At 64.0% G+C, this 11852-nt stretch overlaps 1 protein-coding gene across 1 annotated transcript; it reads right to left on the bottom strand.

Annotated features, from left to right (window-relative positions):
- Positions 1–7401: 7401 nt before the first annotated feature.
- On the bottom strand, positions 7402–9677 carry ADRA2C (adrenoceptor alpha 2C). Its single transcript, XM_086407403.1, has one exon. It carries the CDS (start codon positions 9336–9338, stop codon positions 7953–7955), a length of 1386 nt encoding a protein of 461 aa, XP_086263529.1. The 5' UTR covers positions 9339–9677; the 3' UTR covers positions 7402–7952.
- Between the last annotated feature and the right edge of the window lie 2175 nt (positions 9678–11852).

Genomic DNA, 11852 nt, shown 5'->3' with positions numbered 1-11852 from the left:
GTCTATGCGGTACGGAGGCTCCAGGACACTGATACAGACCTAAGCCCAGAGCGCACGCTCCAGCCACTGCATCCACAGGCAGGGCCGTGCCCCAGACAGACGCACCAGGAGCGGCCGGCTCACCCCCAGCCCCACCTCTCACCTCGGTCAGGTCCCCACACACCATACACCACGCTGTGTGAAGTCGTGTTTGCATCAGTGCTTCTGTGGCCAGCTGCCCGTCCTCCCGAGGACTGCCAACTCCACGGGGGCAGGCGGGGGGGATCTTCACTTGGCTAAGCTGGTGCCTGGTGGGCTGTAGGCTCTCGGTAGATATCTGACAGAATGGTCATCAGTGTGCCCCGTTTTTGCCATAATGACCTCATTACAGGAGGGCATCAAGCACCTGTAGGATCTAGTTGGCGTTTCCCCACACACCCACGTCCAGCTCGAGTCCATAAATGCTTCTCTCATGGTGGCTCAGACGGCAAAGAACCCGCCTGCAACGCAGGAGACGTGGGCTCGATCCCTGGGACGGGAAGGTGCCCTGGAGGAGGGCATGACAACCCACTCCAGTAATCTTGCCTGGAGAATCCCATGGACAGGAGCCTGGCGGTCGGTTTATGGGGTGGCAAGGAGTTGGACAGGACAGCAACGAACACTTTCACTTTTTCACTTAAAGATTTATTCTTTCTTTGGCTGCGCCGGGCCTTAATTGTGGCAGGCAGGATCTTCCGTCTTCGTTGGGGATTGGCTTGTTTTCCGTTGCAGGCATATGGAATCTAGCTGCCTGACCAGACATGGAACCCGGGCCCCCTGCATTGGGAACAGGGAGTCTTAGCCACTGGGCCACCAGGGAAGTCCCCTAAATGCTTCCTGAATGAATGAATGAATGAATGCTCCCTCCCCCAGCAACCTCCCCCCAGGGCACCAGAGACAGAGGTGACCTCAGGTGCCTCACAGATCTGGGTTGATCCAGGCTGGGTCAATCCTGCTGGGATTAGTGTCAGACCTGGATTTCCTGCCACTTTTAGAGACAAGCCCTGCTATGCTCCTGCACGTGCCCGGCATGTCCACAAGCCCTGGAGGAGGCCAGTGTCCCGGCCAGAGCAACCCCTCCTGTCCTGCAACAGGGCCAGAGCCCCTGCCATCCCGGGACCCCTCTGTGCCACCAAGGGGCTGGTCCCGCCCCTGGAGGGGGGTACTCGTGAACCTGACACCCCCTAGCCCTGTGCTCGGAGCTTCAGAAACCCCTCGCCTCCCCCGATCGCCAGCCCCCAGAGCCCAGTGGGGAAGGACTCTGGGCCTAAAGTGGGGCCAGGCCTGCCCAAGGGAAATGCCCGGCAGGCTCTCAACTCCCGCGTGGTACAGTTGCCACTGGGGTCTCCGGGTCCTTGCTGGTTCCCTGCAGAAGCCATGGCAGGTGAGAGGAGGGGACCCTGTGACTTGTACCCACTTTCCAGAGGAGGAAACTGAGGCTCAGGGATCACACAGCTCAGTCAGATTCCAAGCCCAGTCGGGGCCTCGGGAAGCTGACATCACACTGTGTGCCCAGCCTGAGTGGCCAGGGGACACCTCCCCCATGCCAGGGGTCCCACGACTGGGCTCCAGGCACATCTGCAGCTACCCAGGGCTGAGATGGGCAAGTCCCACCCCAGCCGCGAGGCCCCAGGCTCGGGGCAGCTGGGCCCTGCTGACTACAGAGTGACGCCCAGCGCGAGAGAACCGCTCCATTGTTTTGCCTCCTACTTGAATCCTCGAGGAAGCAGCAACAGCAACAATCGGATTTTGAATAACAGCTTCATTTGAACCAATTAAAAGAGGACCGATTTTGCTTTCAATTCGATTTGCGATGGCAGCACACTCTAGGAAACGGGTAACTGGATTATTTTTCAACACAAACGTTTTGGCATTTTTTATATCCTGGGTGGGGTGATCTCTAAAAGTGGCTTCATTATTCAGAATCGTTTCTGAGACGAAGGAATAAAAACAAAGCCGGCCCCTCATTCACATCACAAAGAGCCTGGGATGCGGAGGTTTTTGGGGGCAACCGAGGTTTCAGAGGGCGGATCCCATCACAGGTAAGGAAGGTCTGTGATTCCGGGGCCCGGCTGGATCCTCTTGACCTAACATCTAATCTCAGAGTTGTTCCCAGTGGAAATGGATGGGAAACAGCTCAAAGGTGGGTTCTGTGTGCAGAACATGCAAGACCCGGGTTTCTCTTCCATGAAACGAGGCTAATTCACATCTATGCAGAGGGCTTATGGGGGGTTCAACAAGGGCAGCGGGATTAATGTGAAGAGCCCAGTGTCTGGCTTCAAGGCATCATCTTGTCATGGCATTCCCTCTATGGAGGTCAGTTTTCTCGTCTGTAAAATGGGACCATCCACCCCACGCTTCCCTGGTGACTCAGCAGTAAAGAATCCATCTGGAACGCAGGAGCCATAGGAGACACGGGTTTGATCCCTGGGTCGGGAAGATCCCCTGGAGAAGGACATGGAAACCCACTCCAGTATTCTTGCCTAGAGAATCTCCATGGACAGAGGAGCCTGGCAGGCCACAGTCCATGGGGTTGCAGAGAGTCGGACACGACTGAAGCGGCTTATCACGCACCCCACCTCCTGGCAGAATCAATCATACAGAATGCCGGCCCAAAGCCGTCAAGCAGAGCGCAGACAGCAAACGCTGGCCAGGGGCTCACCGTCACGCCTGCTCTGTGTGGTTATCTGTCATGACGTCCCTCTCTGGGCCCCTCTGTAAAGTGGGGAGGGGGACACGACCAGCCGTATTTGAACGGATGGCTTCAGTAGTGGGCCTGAAAGTGCAGCTGTGGGTGCCCCGCGGCCCCACAGCCCTGCCCGAGCTGCAGCCAGCTCACCTGCCTTTGCTGCGTGAAGTCTCTCCCCAAAGGCCTGAGGGCAGGTGTGGGGCTCCCACTTTGGGGCTGCCGGCACTGCCCGTGGGACGGTGTCCCGGCAGCGTGGTGGACGTGCCCCAGGAGGCTCTCGTGTTTGGCGTCCAGGGATGCTCCTCGGCGGTGTCTTCGGGGGACAGGGAGGACAGCCTTGCCTCCGCATGGGAGGCCTGCTGGCCGGCCCCCTGGCCAGGACGACGGGCTGTCCATGACCCACCCCCAGGCCCCGCTGGGCTCCGCGCCTGGCCAGCCTTGGGGTCTTGCAGCTGGGGAGGTAGTGGGTGGTAGGAGGCTCCTGAAGACTTTCTGGAAGCGAAGGCTGGTCTGGGTCTCGCAGGGAGTCTATGAGAGGGGCTCAGGGAAGGCAGGAAAGGCACTCCTGGCAGGGGTGCAGGGCGGGGTGAGAGGCAGCAGAGCCAGGCCCCGACGGGGCGGCGGTCCAGGAGAAGCGGCTTGGACCACATTGGCTCCGCCACCCCTAAGGCTCGCTCTGGCCCCAGAGTGAGGTGGTGGGGTCTCGGACGCAGGCGGCGCCCCCCAACCCCATGACTGCCCTGCTCCTCAGCCCTCACCACTCCAAACCAGGGGTCCCAAGAGCCAGGGCCAGGCCCAGGGAGGCTCAGGCTCGGGGTCTGCTGGGATGACCTGGAGATGGCCTTGTCTGATGCACTAGTAGGGTGGGAGTTGGCATTCCCTCCCACCCATCCCCACAGGGACTATGGCAAGAATGCCCCTCCAGGCTTCCCTGTGTGGCCCCCCGAGGCCCCTACCCCTGGAGACAGACACCTGAGGCCTGAGGGACGGCACCAGCATGGCGGGATGGCGGGTGGGCTTGCGGTGGCCGGCCCAGCGGCCTCAGCATCAGACAGCAGGTATGCGTCCTGTTTCCCTTCTCTCCTTTGCTGCCAGGCAACTTGGGCACACTGTGTGCTCAGCCAGGATAGCAGATGCCCTTAAGCAGGGCTTTCTGGGCCAGCGCTCCCTCTCTGCCCCGCATGACCATCCCTTAGCTTGATAAGATGTCCCATTGTGCCCGAGACTTTTCCTGGGAGGGGACGTAAATCCTTCTGTTGGGAAGAAAAGCCTCGGGTCCCTGGGGCTTTTCCCTGGCCCATGGTTGGCAGCTGCTCCCTGGGCAGATCTCAGGGGCGCTGTGCCCCGCCTGGAGGTCACCAGTCCTCTCCTATGCACGGTTCCCACCTGCACCGACGCAAGAGAAGATATGCCCTGTTTACTGATGGTGCGAGATGGGGTGGGGTCACGCAGAGAGCGGAGTTAGGGTGCCTGCCGGGGTCCCTCTCAGGCAAACCAGATGCTTCTACCCTCAGCCTCCTCGTCCCTTGCATGTTCAGTCTCTCAGTCGTGTCCGACTCTTTGCAACCCCAAGGACTGCAGCCTGCCAGGCTCCTCTGTCCATGGGATTCTCCAGGCAAGAATACTAGAGTGGGTTGCCACTCCCTTCTCCAGGGGACCTTTCCAACCCAGGGATCGAACCCGGGTCTCCCACTCTGCAGGTGGATTCTTTACCAGCTGAGCCACCAGGGAAGCCCACCCCCTTGTCCCCTTACCCAGATGCCCTTGATGATCTCAAGAGTCCAGCAGTTTGAATGGGAGCCTGACCTTCAGTCACGTGGAGGCGGGGGGGGGCGCGGGGGGGGCAGCGGAGTGGAGGGGCATGCTGAGGTCCCCCGGCAGCGCTCAAGGCAGAAACCCAGAACGGAAAATTGGGGGTCCTCACGGTGGGACACTCTCACCTGAGTCTCCGCTATAACTCACCTGTTTCTCAGCTCCGATGAGCCGGGCTTCTAGTAACACAGAATCATGCCCTTCCAGCCCCCCAAGCGCAAGGCATCTCCAGCCAGCGTGCCTCCTGCCCCCGCCCCACTCGGCACATGTGGTGGGGGGCTGTGGGGGGTTGCCGGGACCGGAGTCACAGGTTCTGCTCCGCAAAGCACCGCAGCTGGCCAAGCAGACTCAAGACGGGCCTGCAGGCGCCGGCTGTTTTGATCCCAGGCTGCACTGGAATATTTGAGCCCTGCCGACGGATGTGATATAAAAATACAGCCGGCTGCCAGCACGCCCGGGAAGGACCGCTTCCTCGCCAGCGAGCGCCCCGGCAACGGCAACGAGTCTTCTCCCAGCCCTCAGCCCCCACCCCCCACCCCCAGAGCTGGGGGCAGGACTCAAAGACTGGAGCTGCTCTTCTGAAGTGTGAACAATCCTGCCTGCTCCAAGCGATTTTTTTTTTTTAACTCCATACTGAGCTGTAAGGGAATATTTGGAAGATTCTTCTCCCCGCCCCACCCCCGCCGCCTTCTACAAACTCAGCAATTGAATTAAAATACAGGAATGAATTATTTAAATGAATGTACGTCTATGCTTGTCTCTGAGAACTAACCACATCAGTGGTGGGCTCTGCCCAGGACAGCACCGAAGCTGACCCCCATCCCGTACCCTGCTCTCCTTGAACCTGCTGGTGGGTGTTTCTTTTAATTTTGCCTGAAGCCTTGGGAGAGCCAAGGGGAAGGAAGCTGGGGGCAGGAAGGTGGCTGAGGGCCATACTTCTCCAGCAGCAAAGCCCAGGGGTCGCCCCTGCTCACGGGACCGGAGCTGGGGTGCTGAGGGCAGAGATCTCCTGACCCGCACGTTTCCGGGCTCGTGGCGGGCTCTGCCCTCCGCCTCCTCTGTGGGTCTTGGCCCAGATGGTCAGCTCTGGGCCTGCGTTTCCTCAGCCCCAGACAGGGGTGGACACTGATGGTGCCATGGAGCAGACACCAAGGTGCCCAGAGAGAGGCAAGCACCTCAGGGCATCTTGGCTTTCATGACCATGCGCAGTGCACGGGCTCGCCTCTGCACCGCAGAGAAACCTCCCTCCCTGCGGGCTGGCTCCTGGACCACGCGGGCACCCTCGGGCACCCTCGAGGGGTGTCAGCACCCCAGCTTCATTGATGGAGCCGGAGACCCGGAGCAGGGCAACTGGCCGTTTCCCTACGGCAGGCGGGGTGAGCAGCCAGGTTCTGTCTCTGTTTATCCAGCTGAAAAGAAAGCCTCTCCAGGCAGCAATTACGATCAAGTGGTGAACATCTGTTGGCTGAATGGGGTATTAAGCACTGGGTGCCTGCGTTCCCAGCCACAGCCCTGGAAGGTGCAATTCTCAGGATCAGGGAAGGGAGAGGGGAAGAGTTTGCCGACACTCTTCCGTGGGGTGTGTCCTGGCTACGTGCTCCTGCTGGAGTCTTGGGGTTCACCCTCCAGGAGTGGAGGGAGGTTGTGGTATCACTCCATTGCACTGGGGAGGCAATACCTGGGTCGGTCAGGCTCTCTCCAAGGGAAGGTCCCTGCTCGAGCCGCCCGCGCCCCCATTCAGCCGGTAAGTTGGCCCCCAGACAACAGGCCTGAGTTTTCAGCCCTGCCCCACTTGACGTGGGCGGGTCAGGGGCGGGGGTTGGCGGTGATGAGGCTCAGAGAGGGCAGAGCTCGCTCAGCAGTCCTGGTGAGAGCTGGGCCTACAACATGGACCCCCTGTCCAGGCCTGGGTGATGTGGAGGTTAGGGAGGTTGCCACCAGCCTTGGCCAGCCATTTCCTGCGCCCCTCTGCCAACTGTGACCCCAGTCCAGGAAAGCTCTTCCTAGTGGGGTATTCTGAGGGCCTGTGAATTGGGGTGATGAGTCCAGGTAGCTGCAGAGTTCCCCCACAGGGTCCACCCTGGCATGTGGGACCAGGAAAGGGCCCTGCTCTGGCTCCAGATTCAGGGGAAGGGGACTTGAAAAAGCAGGACCCAGGGCTGACCCCTCCCCGAGACAGCCATCCCAGGCCAAAGGCAGGTGGGCGGTGATCCAGGAGGGCTGGGCTGGCAAGCAAGGGCCAGGCAGGGGAGGGGATATACAGGAAGGCCAGGAGGGGCACAGAGTGGGGCGGGAGGGATGGGTGGGCAGAGCAGGGACCCCTGGCACTGAGCCCTGCCTGCTCACTGAGCTTGCGTGTGTGTGTGTGTGTGCACGGGCATCCGTGTGTCTCAGAGGTCCAACTTGTGTCCCTCTCCCACAGCTATCCCTGGCGCTCCCAGGCTCTGTGCGGAGGGCTGGAGGAGCCGGAGGGGGAGACCCTCTCTGATCCTTTCCTCTCTTCTAGCCGCCTCTCCTCAAGCCTTAGCGTGTGTGGGCCCGGACTCCCTGGGGGCTGGTGAGGGCTGGGCAAGGGGTTGAGGCTGGCTGCACCGGGGGAAGCCTAGATTCAGAGAGGGATGGGTATGGATGGAGAACAGCCCTCCAGCATCTGTATTTGCAGTTAATCTGGGGTCTCTTGATTTCCTTGGTCTCTGGGCCAGTAACAACACAACCATTTTGAGCATATGCTTTGGACATCTGTAAGACAAGTTACCTTTAAACAAACACCCCCATCACCACCTGATGCAAGAGAAGGTGGGAGGTGGGGGGGATCGGGTAGGGTGAGGGTCTGGAAGGCCCCCCACCCCCAGGGCTGAAGGACTGACTATGGCACCCACCACTTAGATTACAAAGGTTTATTTAGAAAAAGAGTTTGGTTGTTTTGGCTGTCAGTCGTTTTTGGCAAACATGTAAATACTTTGGGTAACCAAAGATTGCCGGGGCCTTGCTTCATCCCCCACCCCCACCCCTGGAAAGCCACCCACGGAGGTCCTGGGAGGTCAGCCCTTGCTCAGAGGTGGAGAGGGGGGTAGGGTGGCATGTGTTGGGGGCGGGGCAGGCTCCTTTCTCGTCAATTTGGGAGGATAAACGAGCGCCACTGGGGTCTACCACCCGGCCCCACTCCCACACCTGGGCGGGGGCCCCTCCGGGGAGCCGGAGCCAGGCCTAGAGCCCCAGAAGCAGCCCCTTGCTGAGAGAAGAAGGCAGAGGGGTCTCCCCTCTCTCCTTCCCCCCTCCCCGGGGGCCCTGCAGTCTCTGGGCTCTCGCTGTACGCTGTGTACCCCCCCCTGCACCCCAAAGGCCAATCCATCCTTGGGTCCCAGGGAGGCCGGCTTTGCCTGCCTCCGCCGGGAGCTGTCCAGGGTGTCCACACCGGGGCAGGGCGCGCGGGTCACTGCCTGAAGCCCCTTCTCCTCCGTCGGAAGAGGATGTGCTTGAAAGAGCGCCGGAAGTCCTGGTTGAAGACGGTGTAGATGACCGGGTTGAGCGAGCTGTTGCAGTAGCCGATCCAGAAGAAGAACTTGAAGAGAGGGCCGGGCACCTGGCAGGCCTCGCGGCAGATGCCATACAGGCTGTAGGTGAAGAAGAAGGGGAACCAGCAGAGCACGAACACGCCCATGACCACCGCCAGCACGAAGGTGAAGCGCTTCTCACGCGCCTGGGCCACCTTGCGGCGGCACACGCTGCTGCGCGCCCGGCGCCGGCGAGACAGGAAGAACTCGACGGAGCGCGAGCTGGCGCGGGACAGGCGCCCGCCGGGGCCCGGGGACCTCGCGGCGGCCAGCGCGCCCGGCTCGGCCGTCACTGTCCCGGGGCCTGTGCCCTCGGCGTCCGCGGCCCCCTCGCCAGCCCCACGCCGCCGCCCGCCCCGCCGCAGCGCGCCCCGGCGCCGCCGTCTCTCGGCCGCCGCGCTGCTGTCCTCGGGCTCCAGGTCGGCGCGCGGGCGGCGCGCGGGCACGCAGTGCCCGTTCTCGCCGGCGCCCAGCCCGTTCTCCGTGGTCGGGGACGCGCCGTCGGGGCCCGCGGGCTCGCGCTTCTCGCTGAGCGTGCGCGTACGCAGCTTGGCCACCCGGTAGATGCGCGCGTAGACCAGGCCCATGATGAGGCAGGGAGCGAAGAAGGAGCCGATGCAGGAGGACAGGATGTACCAGGTCTCGTCGTTGAGGCCACACTGCGGGTAGGCGGCGCCGTCGGGCCGGCGGTAGAGCGAGACTAGCGGCGGGAAGGAGATGACGGCCGAGATGAGCCACACGGCCACGATGGTGGCCTTGACGCGGCGCGGCGTGCGCTTCAGGTTGTACTCGACGGCCTGGGTCACGGACCAGTAGCGGTCCAGGCTGATGGCGCACAGGTGCACGATGGACGAGGTGCAGAAGAGGACGTCTAGCGCCAGGTACACGCCGCACCACACCTGCCCGAAGTACCAGTAGGCCATGAGCTCGTTGGCCAGCGAGAAGGGCATGACCAGTGTGGCCACCAGGATGTCAGCGGAGGCCAGCGACACCAGGAAGAGGTTCTGCGGCGCACGCAGCGCGCGGCTGGTCAGCACGGCGATCACCACCAGCACGTTGCCCACAACGGTGAAGACGATGAGGAAGCCCACCACCGCCGCCAGCCCCGCCACGGCGCCCGCCGAGTACTGGCCCGGCGGCGGTCCCCAGGGGGCCCCCGAGCCGTTGGCGACCCTGCCGCTGCCCCCGTCGCCGGCGCCGCTCGCGTTGGGGCCCGCCGCTGCCGCCGCCGCCGCCAGCGCCGCCGCCAGCGCCGGGGACGCCATGGTCCTCCCGCAAGCTACGCGGTCCCGCCTGGAGCCGGGGCGCAGCCGCGGCAGCTCGGGCGCCCCCCAGCCCGGGTCGGAGCCCGCATCGCCGCCTGCGCCTAGGGCGCGCCCGCTGGGGACCGCGGCGCCCCGCAGCCGACCCTCGGCCGTGGCGGCCCGGCTGGCGAGCGGCGCGCCGGAGAGCGTGGCTGCCCGGCTCCCAGCCGCCGCCGCCGCCGCCGCCGCACGCGTAAGTGCAGAGCAGGAGGCGCCCGGAGCGAGCGGCGACGCGGCGGCGAGGGGGAGGGGGCAGGTCCCGGGGTCCTCGCGCGGCCCCGCCCTCGGCCCGGCTCACGGGGAGCGCCCGGGCCGCGAGCCCGCAGCGACTCGGCGCCCGAACGGGCGTGCCCGGGCGGCCCCGCGGCCCCGGCGCCCGGTCGGGGCGCAGGCTGCAGGCGGCGGCGGCGGCCCGGGCGCTCCGCCTCCCATCCGGCCGGCTAGGGCTCGGCGCGCCGGGGCGCGGGCCCCCGCTCCTCGGGGCCCCAGCGCCCGCGCGCTGCCTCCGGCTCCAACTTTACTTTCCCGGGCAGGGCGCCGGCGCCGCCGAGCGTCCTCCCCGGCTCCTCCTCCTGCCGCTCCCGGCGCGGGCGCCCCACGCGGTCCGCGCTCCGCCGTGCGGTCGCCGCCTCGCCTGCCTCGGCTCGCAGGAGCTGCGCCGCCGCCGCCTCCGCCGCCGTGCGCTCGGCGCGACTGTCGCCGCTCCGGCTCGGCTTCCAACTTGGGTAGAGTTGCGCAGCGGGGCGGGGCGCGGGCGGGCGGGGGCGGCCTGGCGGGCAGGCCAGCGCCGCCGGCCCGGGGGGAGCGGGCCCGGCAGCCCGAGCCCGCGGCCGCCTCAGCGAACCTGCCCGCGCGGCGCCGGGGAGGAGCCCGGGGCGGTGGCGCGGGGCGCGCGCGCCCGGCGAGGGCGCCTCCTCCAGGGCCGTCCGCAGCCTGTGCGCCGGGGCCGAGTGCCGGCTGGCCTGGGCGGTGAGTTCCAGAACCCTGCTCTTTCTAAGACGGCCGCCTCCTCACCTGCCCGGGCACACGCGCGCGCCCGCCCGCAGCGGGGCCGGCTCGGGGGGTCCGCGGCCTGACGGGAGAGCCAGCCGCTCGCAGCCCGGCGGAGGATGCGACGCGGCGAGGGTGCGCCCTCGCTGCGAGGGCCCACTCTCGTCTCTGGGGGATGCTCGGGGGCCAAGCGGCCTCCCCACCCCCGGCCTCTGCTGGAGCGTGAATCATGACGGCGGTGCCTGTGGAAGCCCTGGGCAGGCTCCCAGGCTCTGCACCCTTGTTGGCAATTCCTGAAGTTGAATTCTTATGCTCCATAAGCTCTGCTTTTTAAAGGCTGGGGGATGTTCAGTATCTTCGCCTCTGACAAACGCCCCACACTGAATTGCCAGGTGAGGGGCTGTTTGGCGTGGGAGTCACATTCCTGCTTAGGGGCGAGGTGTTGGGGGTGACCCCCGCTGACCCCTGCCCCCACGTCCCTGTGCATCTGTTCTGCAGTTGTACACTGTTGCATGGTGGTCCCCACCTCCTGAGGTCTGTGGGAGATAGAGGCTGGGGAGGAGGACCGTGGTCCCAGGCCAGGCATTTCGTTGCTCCCAGCAGAGCAGAAACACCCCGGCTGGCCTGCGGCTCTCTTCGAATTCTCAGGTCGGGGGAGGAGGGGTATTCTCAGGTGGGGGAGGAGGGAATGGGGCTTGTGTCTGGGGAGCGGGTACTAGGAGGGTAACTCAGGGAGGGGTTGGAGACACACACACACACACCCACCCCATGATGCCTAGAACTGTGCCCTGGCTGGAGGGCTGCTTCTCTCTGCTCTGAGCTCTGGAAAAGCTCAAAGTCCTTCCCGGGAGAGCAGGCTGTCTCAGCAGAGAGGCCCACAAGGAGCGCCGACATCCTTGTTAACATGGTTCCACTGATGGGGCGGGGCAGGGTCAGGCCACGGCCAGACAGGAAATCAAATACTCCAGATGGCAGACCTGCGGAGGAAGGTTAATCCTCCTGGGCCAGTCCTTGGCATTTATACAGTTTGGGGAGCAAAGCCATGATCGTGTGTGACCCAGGGAAGGTAGAGGCCCCATCCTTGTGAAAGGTCCTCTGGTCCTGGAGCCTGAAAGGTGCCACCAGTCAGGGTGCTGAGGAGCGCACTCTGCAGGGAAGACCCCTGTGCCTCCATCTTTGGCTTGCCCTGTCTCTGTCTGGATCAGACCTTCTGTCTTGAATGCTGGCTGTCTGGGCTCGATGGTGCCACGCACTGAGATGGGTGCAGTGAATGCCATCAGTGCCCTGGGGCTCCTCCTCCATCCTGGGGGTGGGGTTATCAGGGAAGGCTTCCTGGAGGAGGTGACCTCTGAGCTGTGTTTGGAGAGTGAGGGGAGTTATTAGGAAGTGAGAGGCCCCTGTTCCTTGTGCCCCCTGGGGTGGGGTTGGGCTTTGTCCTGGTGGGCATGTCCTCAGAAGGGACACAGTGGTGGTCATGTATAGGTT

This window comes from Bos grunniens, chromosome 6 (assembly GCF_055505025.1).
Source record: "Bos grunniens cultivar Pamir isolate PY7600 chromosome 6, Bosgru_T2T1.0, whole genome shotgun sequence".
Taxonomy (NCBI): Eukaryota; Metazoa; Chordata; class Mammalia; order Artiodactyla; family Bovidae; genus Bos; species Bos grunniens.
This window is presented reverse-complemented; position numbering and strand designations above follow the sequence as displayed.

Excerpts from the sequence above, each read along its gene's own strand:
- ADRA2C (XM_086407403.1), bottom strand. The coding sequence starts at position 9,338 with ATGGCGTCCCCGGCGCTGGCGGCGGCGCTGGCGGCGGCGGCGGCAGCG.